The sequence below is a fragment of the Eptatretus burgeri genome, chromosome 12 (assembly GCF_056783735.1).
Source record: "Eptatretus burgeri isolate ZD-2024b chromosome 12, Ebu_testis_v1, whole genome shotgun sequence".
NCBI classification, from domain to species: Eukaryota; Metazoa; Chordata; class Myxini; order Myxiniformes; family Myxinidae; genus Eptatretus; species Eptatretus burgeri.
This window is the reverse complement of record NC_140972.1, coordinates 8,505,828-8,518,952: the sequence shown is the minus strand read 5'-3', so window position 1 is coordinate 8,518,952 and position 13,125 is coordinate 8,505,828. Positions and strand designations below refer to the sequence as shown.

The window sequence follows — 13,125 nt, the reverse complement described above, 5'->3', positions numbered from 1 at the left end:
TTGCATAACCTTTAAAGGTCACAATACAATGTTGTGGATATTAAAATAAGGAAACAGGATACGTGCTATAGCTTAATGGAGTTAGTTCGTCGAAGAAGGTCGAAAACCCGGTTCGAGTCCCACAACTTTGAAAATTTGACCTTTGTGAACTTTAAAGGTCAAAGGTCAAGGATTATGACCTTTGGTGCAAAACTTCCTCTGGAACATTCCAATAACAATATAACGTCATATCGGCTATATGGCATTTCGCACTCCTCGGATTATCCATACTTTGATGAAATCAGCGTAAAAACAAACTTGAAGGGGGCGCCACGGGCAAGGTGTTCGAGATAGAGCAAAATGGTTTCAAGACTTTAGGTGGGGAATGACCTCAAGATTATGCATAAAAAAATATTGTCATCCGAGCTCTCAAAGTTTGGGTGGTCGTATGATTTTTTTGTCAAAATTCGAAATTTTCGAAGTTCGTGACCTTGTGACCTTGACCTTGGGACGAAAATGAAAAATCGAGCTCCGTGGGGCTATGCAGGTGCCATTGTGCTAACCAAATAACCTGTCAGATTCGACAAACCCCCTCGGAGAAGATGCCAATTGAAATCGGCTACCCCCTAAAAACACGTTTTTTGCGCGTGGCTCCGCCCATAATGGGCGCACCACGCCCATTTTCAGGAAAACTCAACTAGATCATGATATAAACCTCCCACCAAAATTTTATCAGGATCGGATCAAAACCCATGGAGCTATGCTCGGGACAGACAGACAGACAGACAGACAGACACACACAACAATAACGAATATAGTGGTCACTTAAATTGTTTTCGTGAAAATATTTTTTCGTGAACCAACTACAACTTAAGATAGCCTCGTGATGCGATATGGAAACAGATGGAAGCCCATGGAAGCTACCCCTCGCTGCAATGCATTCCACACAGACCGAGGATATAAACATTCAATTTTCACAAAACTTGATGCAACCGAGTATTAATCAACCTTAGCGACTTTGAAAAGTGAAAACAATTTAAATTGAACTTAAAATAACCGCGCGAAGCCGTGTTGAAGTCAACGGACCTCGTGTTGCCCAAAAAATAGGGCCAGACGACACAGGTAACGAGAAACTAGTTGGTCGAATTAAATCTTCTTAATAATCCCTATGAAACCCATTATGCATTGCTTCCTTATTGGCCATTCGATCAATCGGTCATTTTGCACTTGATGACCTTGTAACCTTGACCCCGAGGCGAAAATGCGAAAAAGGGCTCAGACGATCTATAGAGAGCAACTAGTATTATCATGGTGTCAAGTTAGAACTCGATTGGCCGAGACGTCTAGGAGGAGATAGAAAAATAAAAATTGTTGACAGTCAGACAGACGGACCTGAGCTGACTGAGCTGTTAGCGAGCTGACCGCTGACCTGGTCTCGGAATTAGCGAGAATGATCGCCGAACTGGTCTCGGACCTGGCTGACATCGGAATTAGCAAGCTGACGGCTGACCGAGCTCTCGTAAACGACTCAGCGAGCTGACCGAACAAAACCATGTTTTTTTTAAAGGAGGGAGGGGTAGTGAAGACAACTCACCCTCATCTTCATCTTCATCTTCAACATCATCATATTCCTCATCATCTTCATCCTGAGAGAGGAAACACTCATAAGAAGACTGTATACCAGCTGTTTAGCCACAGCAATATAATGGTGCTGCGTCATGACAAACGACTGTGTGAACACATCAACCTTTCAAAAAATGGGCTCGGTCGATCAACCTATGCACACCACTATTAAAAAAAAAAAAAAGGCGTCCCACATCTGGTCGACAAAAGGCATTTCTTACAAGATGCACTGCAGTACTGAGGGATTGGGAGGAGGGTTTGGGGGAGGGGTGGTTGAGGAGACTGTGCAGTGAAAGGAAGCAAACAGCATAGACACAAGAGACCATCTACAATAGCACGTGAAAGTACACGGATTTGTCCGTCTGTTACCCTTCTTTTCACTGGGATATCATTACGGCGTTACGTCTTGCACTGGGCTCAGTTTCCACGAATGTGCACATCATTGGTGTTCAGCACTCAGCCCATCCCGTCGCTTCGCTGACGGCAGTTGAACACCATAACCCATACATCAAACTCCATCAGACTATCTGACGTCCACAGGTGACTGGCTGAATGGCAGACACCAGGAGTCGGGATGACGGATTTAATGAGATGGCGTTACATCTGGGACGTCATCAAGTCTTGCGCTTGGCTCGGCCTTTATGGTGGTGTAATGTTGCTCAACTACCGTCAGCGAAGCGACAGGTTCGATGTTTGTGTATTAGGGAAAGCAAGGCCTGACCAACTTGACAGATGCGCACAAGCAGAACAATAAAACAAAACAATGTTCAGAAATGCTAGAAATTGATTAAATTCATCCCAATAATAACATTTATAAAAAAATTTAAAAATAATAATAATAGTAAAAGAATTGTGTGTGTACGTGGTATCACCTCATCTTCACTTCCCTCCTCTTCCTCTTCCTCCTCACCATCCTCCTCTTCCTCCTCATCATCCTGGGTACCTTCTACATCGAACTCCTCTTCGTCTTCATCATCCTCACCCTCACCATCCTCATCTAGCCAAACATAAAGACACGAAGGAATGTCACCAACAGACATATAAGCCACAACCTTCCACCAACGAACTCTAAAAACTACAAGCACATCCTATTTGTTACCTAGACAATGTTAGCAAGAGAAACAAATCTGTATAACGTGCGATTAAGAAAACACACTTACCCTTCACAAACGAACAGGCCAGAATTAACAATCCTCCACAAGGGAAGATAAAATGGTGCTCACAATTTTCTTGCCTTTTTATCCATAAGTGCAATGACAGGGACACAAATATAGGGTCGTTAACTCTCCGCTCCACACCACATCCCTTTTTCTTCTGAGCAAGCCCATCCAGGTATGTGATCCAACACTCAGCTCTTCCTAGCCCTTGGAAACAACCTCAGCTCCCTACTTGGTTAGCCGCTTATGAAGATTTTGAGTACATGTGAACACTCACGAACCACCGACTCGGCATGAACAGTGGGCCGTTGGAACACAATGTGAATATACCTAAAGGTACTGCTGCGGACTCGGCCTCCCTATCGGGCGACGCGAATCCGCCGATAATCGACTCCCAAGACGCCGAGCGAAGGTGCATGCCTGGGTGGCAAATCCGCGGTGCACTACAGTTATGATTGATTACTTTAACCACGTAGCATTAACAGTGCGTGCAGTCGGCTTAACAAGAGCGATTTGATGAAACCAGAGGATGAAACTGCTGCTCAAAATGCACAGCAATGGTGTCAAAAGAAACTGAAACGACTGAACGGTGTGCTAAAAAGGACAGTAACAATCCCTCATTGTCTTAACTAGTACGTGCCCGTACGTGCGTAGCCGTACGTGCAAAAAAAAACAAACAAAAAAAAAAAACTTTCAAACCGCGAGTCAGAAACAACAACCACACAGGTCGTTCCTTCGCTCTCGCGTGCCCGTACGTGCGTGGCCGTACGTGCGTGCCCGTACGTGTGGCCATACGTGCAAACCCCCCCCCCACCCCCAAATAAAAATAAAACTTTCAGAACAACCACACAGGCCGTTCCTTCACTCAAAAAAAAAAATTCAAACCACGTGCCAGAAACAACAACCACACAGTCCGTTCCTTTGCTCTCGTAAACGACGACTGGATTGGGGCATTGTGTATATCTATAAATGCGCATAAGAAATCAAGAAATTATTAGAATACAGTAAGTAATCACTATCCGGAAGTGGTGCATGCCCGTACGGAATGTTCACATGCATTCCACGAATTATTGTTTGCATTGAAGTAACAACTGCTGTGATACTTACACACATAGAGTTAATTAAAATCCAAATTAAAATCAAGTTTACCTCCCTGTCTTTGCTTGCCATGACATTCGCTGCCATTGACCATTGCCACTCCTACGCCACGGTAACTATGGCGTCTTTCCCCCATCGTAACCAGCACGGCCCGTGACGTCATCGTCGGCGCCACGCCTATGCAGCAATATAGCTTGTCTTGTCTTGTCATTGGTTTGGAAAATAAATGGCCATAACTTGGGAAGCACTTGTCCGATTAATATCACATCCTCAGGTCCCCAGCAATATAGCTGGCAAGTTTCAATTAGATCGGACCAGTGGTTGTCGAGAAACAGCGGTCACACACACATGCGCGCGCACACACATGCACACACGCATACACACACCTGGAATTATAGATAGATGCTAATCGGAATATGATTAGACTCGACTCGGTGACACATGACGAACAGAAGAGCTGACAGTGTGTGTTGGTGTGTGTGGGTTTTTTCCATACACGCGCAGGCACGGCCTTGGGCCCTCTCTTCTGGTCTCGCATGACCCTTGGGTCTTTGCGAATGGCTGGCTGTAGGTGCGCGATGCTGATACAATGTCGGTTCTCCCCATCACCATCTCAGACTGTTTGCACAATGCCGATGGCTTTCTCGATTGCCGTCATGGGCGGACTGTCGCAAGCTGTGTTGTACTGTGCTGTGTCTATGGCATGAGCGCTATCTCTGATTGACTGTTCCTATCTGAGTGCAATCTGTGTGCTCGCTCTCTGGGATCATGGCTGTATGGCTGGTGCTGATGGTTGACTTTTCCGAGCAGAATGTGTGTGCTCACTCTGGCTGACTGTCCCAGGCTGAGCTCTGGGTGTGAGCTCTGGGTCACGGGCTGTCTGCTGGGAGGTACGATCATCACTGCCATCTTTTTGTCAGACCTCTCCCCCACTGTGCAGGTATCGTGCATACGCTCTCACCGCGCAGAGGTAGCGGACATGGATAGCCCATGTTTGTAAAACCCACGTTCAAGGCTTGACATACACTTCCGGTCAAAAGTTTTATAACACCCTCATTTTTCCAGTTTTTACTGAAATTTAAGCAGTTTAATGTTTCATTGTACCCTGAAATTAAAGCATAGAACAAATAAACAATTGCAGATTTAAAAAATCATGGAATCGTTTTGTTGAACAAAATTTAATCTAAATTTTTGACTCAACAAAGTGGCCACCTTTTGCAGATATAACAGCCGAACATACTCGTGGCATTCTTTCGACAATGGAAATCAAATGTTGTTCGGAAAGTTCTTCCTAACACTGGTGCAGAAGTTCATACAAATGTGTTGCACTGCCAGGTTGCTTTGCGTTCACCCTTCGGTCCAGTTCATCCCAAACCAGCTCGATGGGGTTTAAGTCTGGAGACTGTTCTGACTATTCCATAATTTGAAGCCTTCCGTCTTGTTATTTTCTTCTCAGGCAATTCTGACATAGCCTGGAGGTATGTTTTGGGTCGTTATCTTGCTGTAGGATAAACCTCTGACCAACTAGTCATAGACCAGAGGGTATTACATGGTGATGAAAAATGCTGTGTGCGTACGTGGTTCAGGGTGCCAGTCACTCTGTGCAAGTTACCAACTCTGGATCCGGCAAAAGAGCCCCAGATCATCACGCTTCCTCCTCCATATTTGACAGTTGATGTCACACACTGAGGAACCATCCTTTCGCCCACTCGACGGCGTACAAAAACCCTGCGTGATGAACCAAAGATTTCAAATTTTGATTCATCGGTCCATAAGACCTTCTTCCAGTTTTCAGTTGTCCACTGGTGGTGCTTCATGGCCCAGGCAAGCCTCTTTTTCTTATTTTGTCATCTTAGCAATGGCTGTCTTACTGCCACTCGACCTGTCAAACCTGTGGCTCGAAGTCTTCTCTTCACAGTTGAAACTGAGACTTCCTTACTTCGACCAGTGTTAAGCTGTGCTTGAAGCTGCTGTCCTGTGGAGCCACCTATCACGCAAGCTGTTGACTCTAAGAAACTTGTCTTCTCATTGTGTTGTGGCTTTGGGTCTGCCAGACCTTTTCCTGTCAGTGTTTCCTCCAGTTTCCAAGTGCCTTTTGATGGTGTAGGAAACTGTACTCACTGACACCTTGGCTTACTTTGCAATTTCTCTAAAGGAAAGACCTACACTTTTTAGGGTTATAAATGTCTGTCTGTCTGTCTTCCTTTGTTAATTGTCTTTTTCTCACCATTATGATAGGAATGTACTACTTCCTGCAGTGCAATATTGTCCAAATCATGTTTCAGAGGGTGCAGCAACACAGTCTGTTCCAACACTGCTTTTATACAGAGGGTTTGTAACTAAGCAACAAAAGTTGGGACACCTGCAGGAAATGTTTGCATCAACTTTCAAGGCTTAATTTACTTCCATTACTGCAGAACAGCTGCAGTTGCTAACCCATTACTTGTTCTCTGAAAAGGGTCTTTTTTAACAACTCTGAAATTTACATTATTTTTCAGTTTTTGGTAATCTAAAGTTTGTTTGTTTTCAATCTTTGGCAGTTTAGCGCTTGGTTTTGTACCATTTCAGGTTATTCACTGGATTTGAACTGCTTAAATTTCAGTAAAAACTGGAAAAATGGGGGTGTTCTAAATCTTTTGACCAGTAGTGCAGCACACGTGTGCCCTCCATGTTGAGGTGCGGGGTGATTAAAGATGCACACGTGTGGGACAGACACGAGAGTGGGGATGGTTGGGAGCTAATTAGACATCTTATGCTGGTCGATGTTAATTGGAATTTACAAACACTTATGCTGACACTCACCAAGATAAAACTGATGAATAATTAACCCATTACCCCCCCCCCTCCACCAAGTCATTTTCATAACAATATAATTTGTGAGGCGTAATCACTGTAATGAATCACCAACCAAAACTATAATAAACCCTCATTGCAACTCAAAGTACCATCCGTAATGGTAAAATGCCCATCTTACCTTCTTCTTCCTCTCCATCAAGGTCACCATCTGAATCTGGGGCCTCACAGTCATTCCGATCGAAGCCATCCAGGTACGTGATCTGAGGCAGCAGCTTAAAGATGCTGTTGCGGTAGTCCGTGAGGCCGGTGACGTCGCAATTGAAAAGGTCCAGGCTTTTCAGGCTTGCGAGCTTTTTCTATACGGAAGGGAATTAGAATGAAGGAATCAAAACTTATAACAGTAATCAAACATCACAGGTCAAAATGTCACATAGAAACAAATTCCACCCCCTCTCTCCCTCCAAAAGCACCACATGTAATACAACTAGTAATAATAGGCGTCCACAACCATCCTTGACTAAGTTGTGGAATGTCGGCCGAGGCCCTTGTGCAAATGAGATGAAAAAGCACTCCACTGAAAGTTCCCGTAAAAACAAAGTTCAGGATAATATTTTAGTGCTCATTATCTTCTTTGTTGTCCATCGTGCCACACCGGAAGCAATTGTACCACACTGCTGACACGACCCGTATGATAGAGAAGAGAGATGGTGCAAGCCTTTTTCTTGAGCTTGAGTTGAGAAAAGCTTTCAAACAAATACAGATGGGGTTTCTTCCCAGTAAATTGTTTCCCAGGATTTCCTGGAAAATCAATTCGGGATTCCTGCCTTTTTGTGGGTTTTTTTTTTGGGGGAGGGTGGGCTTGGAAAATTTGGGCTCGAACCATTTTTAATGGCAAGTGTAGATGTGCTTGCACCTGTGCCGCATGAAGGAAAGACTCATCAACTTGTATTTTATGGCCTTCAAAATCATCTATCTATAATTCCAACAATGTGTGTGTGTGTGTGTGTGTGTGTGTGTGTGTGTGTGTGTGTGTGTGTGTGTGTGTGTGTGTGTGTGTGTGTGTGGGTGTGTGTGTGTGTGTGTGTGTGTGTGTGTGTGTGTGTGTCCGCTGTTTCTCGACAACCACTGGTCTGATCCAATTGAAACTTGCCTGGTATATTGCTGGGGCCCTGTGGATGTGCCTTTTCAAGGTTTGATATTAATCGGACAAGTGCTTCCTAAGTTATGGCCATTTATTTACCAACCAATGAAAGGACGTTGCTGCGTAGGCGTGGCTGCATAGGCCGGTGCGCGGCCGGCCGACGATGACGTCACATGCCGGTTACGATGGGGATCGGTGCCTTCGTTACTGTGGCGTAGTAGGAGTGGCAATGGTCAATGGCAGGAAATGTCACGGCAAGCAAAGACAGGGAGGTAAACTTGATTTTAATTTGGATTTTAATTAACTGTGTGTGTGTGTGTATCACAGCACTTGTTACTTCGATGCAAGCGATAATTCATGGAATGCATGTGAACATTCCGTACAGGCACGCACCACTTCCGGATAGTGATGACAATGTATTCTAATAATTTCTCGATTTCTTATGCGCATTTATAGATAAACACAATACCCCCAATCCAGTCTTCGTTTATGAGAGCAAAGGAATAGTCTGTGTGGTTGTTTCTGGCTTGCGGTTTGAAAGTTTTTTTTTTTCCACGTACAACCACACGTACGGCCACGCACATACGGGCACGTACTAGTCCTACAAACAAGTTGACTCAACAAGAAATGTGTGCGATGGTAAAAGGCAGCTTCATACAAAGTTACACGATGCTTGGATGGAAAATGCATCCGGCGTTCCAAAAAAAAAAATCCATTTTCTGCATGCGTTGGGGTTGCAGGGTGCTTCACATATCAGGAATAAACGACCTTGGCCTCGCTTTGCTCAGCCTAATAAAAGATGGCCACCAAACATATGGACCAATGAGATTTGTTGCAGGATATGGACGAGATGCCATGACTTTTAACAACCCTTACAGTTATAATTTCAATGGTGGAGCAATCTCTGAGCAAAATGTCACAAAATGTTGCGCAACGGGAATGAAAACCCAAGCAAGAACAATATAACCAAATATCACATACGCACACTAAACACGCACTCACTAAAACCAGGTCGAGTATCGAGCTCCACCAGAAAGAAAGGTCTACAGGTTTTCAAGGCAAGGCCCAGGCTGAACCTACCAGGGGATCCAATGTGCTGATGTCTTTGAACTTGTTACCGCTGAGGTTGAGGTATGTCAGGTTGGGCGTTTTTTCTGCGAGAACATCCAAGCCATTGCAAATCCTGTTATCACTTAGTTCCAGCTGATGTTGGAGTTGGGCGACAAAGCAGAAAGTGGAAAACAAGTCAATTTTGACACAATTCAATGAGATATTCAAAAACAAAGGACCGACACGAATCGCTTGTAGCAAGGTATTATGTACACATTTAGGACACAGGGGACCAAAAAATGAAAGTCATATGAAAGAGGTCAAGGTCATATGAAATTTACAAATTGATCAGTGTTCATTCAGGTCATAAATATAATATGCACATAAACTTAACCATAGAAATACATGCTGTGATGAACCAAACTAACATCTTCGGATTAAAAGTGCAGATTTCCTAAAAACGTTGCGTACTTCCTAACGACCTTTGATGTTCTGTATACTGAACACAAACTAGCCTTTGGTATTGATTTTTATATCATAGGGCCATCTTGGTAAAACTATTCTATGGTTATAAAATCAAGCTCATAGCTTCCAGTAATTTTGTAGCAGCTTGGTAAATGCAATTTGTTACGTACTTCCTAACATTTTTTACCCAATCATGGAAGTGAACATGCTTTGTAAGCAACTATATCCATAGGACCCATAGCAAAGTATACATTTTCTGAAAGCACAGACAATTGGGCATTATGTAAAATTAAGATTGTTTATCTGATTAAAACTGGGTTCAATTTCGAAGCTTTCTTCTCATTTAGGACCACAGTGTACACAATACCATGCTACAAGCCCAATCCAAAATACGTGACGGCCTTTGTCTTTCACGCTTTACAGAGAGGGGCACCTTTGGAAGTAAAATTCCAGGTCATGTTGCGCATGAAAGTAGCAACCAGTGTAAATGGATTTTGAAAGGATAATTAATTCTTCAATAACAAAAATAAAACTAGAAAGTGGAATTTGACACGAATGCGTCAATTGATATGCCTCTACCCACGTTAGATGTCAACCTATTGTTACGTTTGATCACAATTAAAGGTCTCTTGAAAGAGTGAGAGTGAGAGATAGATAAGTAGAACAGAGATAACAACAGATGCTTCTAACTCGAGTTATGGTCTGCAAAATGATTTTTGAAGGGTAAATGACCTATGACCTGTTCTCCTCCCCCCCCCCCCTTGGGGGGAGGGGGAGGGTGAGGAACGACAGATGCTGTGAGGGCTGTTATAAATACACGAGGGGAAAAGCCTGTCAAAACGGTGGATGTACAAAACACAAAACAACACAGAGGATTACAAGAAATACAAAGTTATTGATTCTGTCCGATGAATTATTTCCAATAAATAATACAGTTCAAGAAATGAGGCTTTCCCTGGAGAGGATTAGCAATGAGGGAGAAATTTGTCAAAACATTGCAAATTGGAATGAGAGCAATGTAACGTCAGCATGCCAGCATGTAACAGGAGGGTCAGGCAATCTTAAGCATTCCTGAACCCATCCAACCCCCAACAGGATGGTAGGTCAATCTTTTGTATCCCCCTCCCACCTCCAGCAGGAGGGTAAGTTGATCTTTAGCATTTTCCCCTCAACCCCAATAACAGGAGGGGAAGGAAATCTTAAGCATCCGGACACAGGACACTCGATGCACGCACGCACACACTGAGACAAGATAGGTCTCCGTTCCATCTCTCGAAATCCAACCACGTGTGGAGATAGCAGCCAACGACATACACATTATTGGTTCACGAAAAAATATTTTCATGAAAAAAATAAGTGACCACTATATTCGGTATTGTTGTGTGTCTGTCTGTATCTGTCTGTCTCTGTCTGTCTGTTGGGTAGTCGATCGAGTCGAAAAAAAAAAATTCAAAAATGTTTTTTTTTGGAGATTTGTTCTACCCTTATCGGTATTTAAAATGGCGATTTCAGTTAATACAATGGCGATTTCGATGAAACTTGGTTGGTAGGTTCATACCATGACCTAGTTGTGTGTAAATGAGAACCGTTGCTATGGACCCACCCGTTGCCTAGCAAAGGGACTTTTAAAATTTTGAAAAATCATAAAAAAAATTATTTTTTCGAAAATGAAAAATCGGGCCACGGGTGACTGTGGGCAGTACATTCAGCCATATTGTCAAAAATATCCAGCCGGATCCTATGAAAACTGTCGGAGAAGATAGACTTTGAATGAACCCTGGTCGAAAACAATAAAAAAAAACGAAGTTCGTTATATCTCAGAGACCGAGTCAGATATACATGAAACTGTTATGGTAGGTTCATGGTATGTCCTAGTTATGTGTAAGAAATAAACTGTTGCTATGGACCCCTCCGTTGCCTAGCAACGGCCGAAAAACCTCAATGTGGGGGTATTTTAAAGAAAAAACAGCATTGTTTTGTGACCTTTAAAGGTTATGAAAAGGTCAAATTTTTAAAGTTGTTGAACGAAACCGGGTTTTCGACATTTTGCAGCTAATAACCTGTCACTCGTACCACATCATGTTGATCATTTTTTATAACTGGGTCAAACATTATCACATTGTCTCATCCTTGATTTCTGAAACAATCTACATCGTCAAATACCGCTCCTGAACCATCGTCGTCTTCAGACTTGTCATACTATTATATTTGCAGCATACGGCTTCTATTTGCATCATTGCTGGGAGTGTGGCTGTGCCGCTGATGCAGTGCCCCCTGTTTACACGAATATGGTACTCATTTTACCGACCTCGGAAGGATGACGGTCTGAATCAACCCACACTGATGCTATTTAACAGCACGACTGGGGGTCGAAGTCAAGACCTGAAGAACCTTTAAGCCAGTCACCTTAACCACGAAGCCAACACCAGGCTTGTATCACACTTAGACGTGATATTCAAAACAACTGCACTATCAACAATAACGACACTCAGTCGAGCGCATTCCTCTGCCAGGCTGATTCGTTTACGTTTTGTGTCTCACTGATAGGCCGGATCTGGATACAAACCTGAATTACAATTTAATCAGCTTGTTCTTGTCACCGAACCAACTAATCCACCAAGTTTCATCCGAATCCGTCGATAACTTTTTGAGATATTGTGCTTATACAGTAAACCCTCCAATATCGCGGATTCCACTATCGCAGGTTTCTACCAATCGCGGGCAACCTGTATTCCGATTCCGTTATCGCGGGATTCCGTTTCGACAAATCAAGGTTTTTGAGCAGAGATGAGTCATTGTTTGCATCCTGTACGTGAACGATTACCTCCCATTAAGAGCCTTGTGGTGTTTCTCGCGAACCGTTTTTAATAAGCTCAAATGTGAAGCGATGGACAAAGTTAGTTGTTCCAAAAGGCAAAGAAAAGTTGTCAAGTTTGGCAAAAATATCGAATTGTTACATTGATTGGCTCGACGATAAAATGTGGCATCTGTACGGGCTGCCATTACGGGGTCAATGATTGTCTGTGGAACCTTCCGCATTGTACTCTTCCTCATTCGTAAACCTTCATTTTCCTTCAAACTTAATGATGAAACCTTCATTCTCCAACTCCGTGTTCAAACCATATTGCCAAAACACGAAATTTCCGACTCCCGGATTCGAACCTCCGTTCACAAACACGCATTCTCATGTGCAGCTCATGAAACAAATCGAGGTGAAGGGATTTATAACGGAACAGGTTTTTAACATCGACAAGACGGGATTATTCTGGAAGACGATGTCATCTTGTACCTATGTCCCCAAGCAGGGAAGATGGTGGTTCAAGGTAAGGCGATTTAAGGATCCTGTTACCCTTCTCCAGTGTGGGTTGTGGCAATACTGCAGGCACCTTCGTCGTAAAGCTAATGCTGCTTTTACGTTCACTGGATCACCTTCCCCACTCACCCCTTCCCCAGCTCCACTCCAGAGGTCTCAAGAAGAAGACAATGATGAATATGATGAGCCAGAAAAGGGAGAATTAACCACCAAACTGCTGGAGGAACTCTTCAAGGCAACAAAACTGCCCAATAACTTGATGTAAGGATAGATCCTTTTGTGGAAAGCCTGCTGAAGTTCAAGTGGGCCATTGAGTCAGCTTTAAATCCCTACACAGAACTTCACAGGGAGTTAAAACAGAAGACAAAGCAAATGTCTATAACACAATTCTTTAGGCCAAATTCAACAGCTACCAGCAGCCAAACCGCCAACAACCACCTCACAATAAGGTTAGTTATTTAGCAACATTACAGTACTATTATGATACTAACACATGTTTGAAT

General features: G+C 43.3%; 2 protein-coding genes across 7 annotated transcripts in view; one reads left to right on the top strand and one right to left on the bottom strand.

The window, feature by feature from the left end:
* The window catches only part of LOC147015042 (acidic leucine-rich nuclear phosphoprotein 32 family member D-like), a 49,143-nt gene that overhangs the window by 7,766 nt on the left and 28,252 nt on the right, over positions 1-13,125 (bottom strand). For all 4 annotated transcript variants that reach the window (XM_085849398.1, XM_085849399.1, XM_085849400.1 and 1 more), the window contains 4 exons: positions 8,875-8,997; positions 6,832-7,009; positions 2,475-2,599; positions 1,574-1,625 (listed from right to left, as the gene is read on the bottom strand). In XM_085849398.1, coding sequence (XP_085705524.1) covers positions 1,574-1,625; positions 2,475-2,599; positions 6,832-7,009; positions 8,875-8,997 — 478 coding nt within the window. The remainder of the gene's footprint in view (positions 1-1,573; positions 1,626-2,474; positions 2,600-6,831; positions 7,010-8,874; positions 8,998-13,125) is intronic.
* CORO2B (coronin 2B) overlaps positions 1-13,125 on the top strand; it is a 213,898-nt gene that overhangs the window by 183,621 nt on the left and 17,152 nt on the right. The window contains exon 12 of one of the 3 annotated variants that reach the window (XM_085849394.1): positions 12,763-13,125. This exon is cut by the window's right edge and continues 184 nt beyond it. The exons of the other annotated variants lie outside the window; for them this stretch is intronic. Coding sequence (XP_085705520.1) covers positions 12,763-12,828 — 66 coding nt within the window. The 3' untranslated portion in view covers positions 12,829-13,125. The remainder of the gene's footprint in view (positions 1-12,762) is intronic. 3 annotated transcript variants of the gene reach the window in all.